Source organism: Gobius niger (genome assembly GCF_951799975.1).
Source record: "Gobius niger genome assembly, chromosome: 5".
Lineage (NCBI taxonomy): Eukaryota > Metazoa > Chordata > Actinopteri > Gobiiformes > Gobiidae > Gobius > Gobius niger.
The window spans coordinates 12,703,513-12,708,498 of record NC_136856.1 but is presented as its reverse complement, the minus strand read 5'-3'; the positions used below and the strand labels follow the sequence as shown (position 1 = coordinate 12,708,498).

At 44.7% G+C, this 4,986-nt stretch overlaps 1 protein-coding gene across 1 annotated transcript; it reads left to right on the top strand.

Moving 5' to 3' along the window:
• The first annotated feature begins 438 nt into the window (after positions 1-438).
• drd1a (dopamine receptor D1a) lies at positions 439-2,323 on the top strand. The gene is made up of 2 exons (XM_079556107.1): positions 439-684; positions 882-2,323. The coding sequence occupies exon 2, from the start codon at positions 1,140-1,142 to the stop codon at positions 2,244-2,246; it is 1,107 nt and encodes a 368-aa protein (XP_079412233.1). The 5' UTR covers positions 439-684; positions 882-1,139; the 3' UTR covers positions 2,247-2,323.
• Positions 2,324-4,986: the final 2,663 nt, after the last annotated feature.

Sequence of the window (4,986 nt, the reverse complement as noted above, 5' to 3'; positions counted from 1 at the left end):
TTATTCTCGCCATTATAACAACATTATCTGCAGGTTTTTAAATGAAGAGATTGAAAATAAAATTCCCAATAAAGATTAATGGGACCTGTCAGACGCAGAACGCTCTTCATGGTCATGCGATCGTCATCTCTGTCCATTAGGTGGCCCCAGAGACACACAACCGCGTGTTTAACTGACCCTGATTCAGTGTGACCTGCTCCTTTTATAAGTTGGGCTCAAAGAGCATCAAGCTTTGGACGCTTTAAGCTTCATTCATTCTTTGTAAATCAACAGAGGACAATACTTTAATCAGGACAGATTCAATCTTGATGCAAACATAACGTTGATTGGACTTGTCGGCTACCTGATGATTAGTCAGCCACGGTCACGTGCTTCGAGCTACCTTACTTTTTCTTGAATGGGTCACGTCAGCGGCGCGCGCCTGGGAGCGCACTCTCTCCTGGATCTGGTCACAGACGCGCTCTGGCTCTGCGAGGAGCAGGGCGAGCCGTGCAGCCACATGTGAGTGACATTTGAACCACGGAGCGTTTCTTTGTCATTTCTTATCTTAAGTTACTCGTCATGGCCTCACTCTTCTGTTTTTTGACGGCACGGAGGATGCCCTTTGCTTTGGATTTTACGCAATGGAGTCATTCCTTGTATACGATGACTGGATTATTATCAAATTCTCAAGTTAAAGCCACGGTGAGTAAAAATAATAATTGTGCAAAGGAGCATTGCATGTTGAGCTTCAGTAATGCTTTCATAACTGGGTTAATGCCGCCAACGTGGAAGAACGACATGTTCAAAAGTCAAACAGCAGCAACAAATGGGAAACTACTATTCTAAGATTAAGATTACTATAAACAGATTTATGTAATTCATTTTCCTTTGCTCTCCAGGGCGGCTACGACTTTTAAGAGGATTCCTGGAATTATCATGTCCAGCTACAAGAACATGGAATGTCCTGGGAATGAAGTGAAATAAAATTTTCAAAGTCAGGGGCTGAACGTTGAGCCTCATGTCTCAGCTGTGATCATGTTTTAAAAGACACAAAGATGGAGAGTGACCAGGCAGAGACGACAGGAGCGATTGTCCCGGTGCTGCCTCTCTGATGTGATGTAGCCCCTTGTAGCCTGCGCCTCCCAAAGCCACTGAGGATGGATGTCCAGAACTACACCACGGTCATCGACAGCGGCTTTCTGGACGAGGCGCCTCCGAGCCGAGTTTTAACTGGATGCTTCCTGTCTCTGCTCATCCTCACCACTTTACTGGGCAACACTCTGGTCTGCGCTGCCGTCACCAAGTTCCGTCACCTGCGCACCAAAGTCACCAACTTCTTTGTGATCTCGCTGGCCGTGTCTGACCTGCTCGTGGCCATATTGGTGATGCCCTGGAAAGCCGTGGCGGAGATAGCAGGGTTTTGGCCGTTCGGCTCCTTCTGTGACACCTGGGTGGCTTTTGACATCATGTGCTCCACAGCTTCCATTTTGAACTTGTGCGTGATAAGTCTTGACCGCTACTGGGCCATCTCCAGTCCCTTCCGCTACGAGAGGAAGATGACACCAAAAGTGGCCTACGTAATGATCAGTGTTGCCTGGACGCTGTCTGTTCTCATTTCCTTCATCCCGGTACAACTGAACTGGCACAAGGCCCAGACTCAAACTTACACCTCCGCTCTAGGATCGAATGGTACATCTTCTTACCAAGCCCCAGAAAACTGTGACTCGAGCCTAAACAGGACGTACGCCATCTCCACCTCTCTCATTAGCTTTTACATTCCCGTCATAATCATGATCATCACGTACACGCAAATCTATCGTATCGCGCACAGGCAGATACGGAGGATCTCGGCGCTGGAGCGGGCCGCGGAAAGTGCCAAAAACCGGCACGACAGCATGGGCCGCGGCTCCAGCATCACAGAGTCCGAGAGCTCCTTTAAAGTGACATTCAAGAAAGAGACCAAGGTGCTAAAAACCTTGTCAGTCATTATGGGGGTGTTTGTGTGCTGCTGGCTGCCGTTCTTCATCCTGAACTGCATGGTGCCGTTCTGCGAGAAGTCCAGCGAAGGGGCGGAGGCGTTCCCCTGCATCAGCCCAACTACCTTCGATGTGTTCGTGTGGTTCGGCTGGGCAAACTCCTCCCTTAACCCCATCATTTATGCATTCAACGCCGACTTCCGCAGGGCCTTTGCCATCCTACTGGGCTGCCACAAACTCCATCCAGGAGGCCAAAACCTGGAGACGGTCAGCTTGAACAAGAAGTGACTCAGATCTTACTGATTCCTCACCACTAACAATCCAAGCTGCAGCTGCAAGGGCAATCTCTAAACAGGGGGCAGTCCCTTCCATAGTGGTGAGACGGCTAACCCTCGCTTCAACTTTGGGACTCCTCTCAGTGTGAAACGAGAGGGCGATTTTGGGATGCAGCTGAGGCTCACTCCCAGGGATCAGTGTGGCACACGTCCTGGGATAGGCCATCCACTGAATGGGCAGCGTGCTCCCTGATGTTGCCAGACGCTGCTCTCTTCAATTTACACACAAAGACACTGTCAAAACAGCCTCTTCCAATTGCAACGTCACGGCCGCAAAGAGCAGCATCATTCATTAAGCTTCACCTCCCGTGGTATTCGAGGCCTATGTCGCTTTTATTATGAAGGTAACATGTGGACCAGTCACATCTGGAGTGGCATCTGCTTTGCTCGCTCCAGTCTCGCCGTGTTATGCAGAGAAAAGTCAGATCCGTTATGTCAGATGATCATAACTGCAGGTCCAGTCAACAGACACCTGATGAATAATTCCCGTGCTGCTCAGAGTGGTTTTGCGGATGTCTCTCATTACTCCTGTATTTTTCATAAACAGCGACTGATGACCTCTTTTAACAGACTGAGACTCAAAAGGTTGTCATGACTTGTGGTGTCTTGCTCTGACTGTTGTGCTTTTAAAAACAAAGCTTTAATTTATTAACTTATGTTGACGTCCATTGGTTTACTAATTAAATGCTTCAAATATTCCTCTTTCTTGGTTTTCATTGACGCGTGTTTTTACTGGTCTTATTTTTTTTCCTGTAAACATTTTATGTTGAAATGTTGATTTTGTCTGTCGGGACTGTGACTAACCAGTTGTTGTCGACCCAAGATTATGCCTGTAACTGCTATATAGACCTGTGTGCTCACCTTGACCATTATTTAACCAGGAAAGCCCCAACTTAATTCACATTCCTTTTTTCAAATGAGTCCCGACACTGGATGGGACTCCCTTGGGAAAAAAACATGCTCTCTGGTTGTTCAGTTGTCATGGTTCAAAGACATCTCTCCAGATTGCATTGGGGACGTCAGCAAATCACACATAAATAAAATAACTTAAGAGAACAATTTAGAGATGCTTCCTTGAGGGGATTTGGACTCTGAATGAATGAGTTAATGGTGTGGGCCACCCGTTATGTGCATATGACATCCCTGTAACTAGACCTGTCCATTGTCCACTATGTACCCTCCCTTAGGCTTATACTGTAGTTGCTTTAAAACTTCACCACACATTTACTTACTTAAAAATAAATTACACAGACGTAAACCATTCTTAGATGTTACAGACTTCCATCTGCATTATTGTAGTTACTGTAGGGAACTTGTGTTTTGTGAACTGGTGAATCTAAGAAGCTAAAATGAGTGTGAAAGTTTATTTATCAATAATTAGTCCTGCTAAGTTCTGTCATCAGTATTGTACTCAGCTTAGAAATAAGGGACATTTTCTTGAAATGTGTATATTTGCACCTGATTTAAATAGGCAAGCTAAACATCTGCCTGTAGTATTTTTGCACTTAAAATGAGATAATCTCAATTTACTTAAAAAATACTTATTCCACTGGAAGATTTCTTAACTTGACAAGTGAAAATTTGTCAAATTAGAGTCAAATATTCCTGGAATCACTTGATTTTAACTCTTTTTTTTGCAGTTTTGCTTTAATGCAGTAACTTATAGTGAAGGTCATTAGTTTGCTAAATAATTCAAATATTCCACTTTCCGGCTGGTTTCTGGCTAGTTTCTGCTCCCGCAGACATTACTGCGGTTACTCTGTGGGCTTAGCTGTGGTTTGCAGCAAATGTAGCCCCAAAAGCGCTCGCTAAAACATTCAGAGTGACTCTAATGTCCTTTAACTCAAGCGCTGAGTGGAAATGTTACTGTACAGAGCGTTGCATTTCACAAAGTCAGCAAGACGGCTCACACTTTACCTGTGTTTTTTCAGGTCAAATCACAAAAGCGGCTTCGCATTACTGCGCCGGATGGGGTATGGTGTCACCCGTATCCATTCAAGACGGGACATTATGTTTCTTACATTCCAAATTAGCAAAGTAAAGAGAGAGAGAGAGGAATAGAGAAATAGAGAGAAGGGGGAGGGGATATAAAAACTGACCACAGTACTTCACAGATGGGTCAGCCTCAGGTCATTGACAGTCTGTGCGTTTTGGGGGGATCCACAACATGCAGGACACGACAGGTGCTGCAGAGGGAGGTCAGAGTTGACTGCCTGAGTGAACTGTGAAGAGTGTTTACAACTGTTTGTGTCAGTAATACATATTTATGCCACCTTGATTTTCCACTGCGATATAAGTTTACCTTGTTTTCTGAATCTTTACTCAAGGAACGGTGTTTTCCTGATGCATAAACGTCTTTTCACAAGCACCAGTGGCTGATGGCTCTGCAAACAGCGTGGTTCAATGAATACTTGAGATACATGAGAATTGCGTAAAAACACTATCATGACTACTAACATGAGTAGCGTTTTTGGGGGGTCTTGGATGAGGTGTGCCAAAAAGATTCAGAAGCATATTCCAATAATATATCTGTTCACATGTATCCTAAAAATCCTGATTCATTATCTCACACCTTTATCATGAAACAGTAAAAATACAATACCAATTTTGAAGCAAAAAGGTAAAAGGCGAGATCCTCTCAAATGGTCTACAGCACTTGTACTTTCTCACACAAAAACAATTCATGCATTAGG

Bases quoted from the DNA above. Each gene is read 5' to 3' on its own strand.
- drd1a (XM_079556107.1), top strand. From the start codon at position 1,140: ATGGATGTCCAGAACTACACCACGGTCATCGACAGCGGCTTTCTGGAC.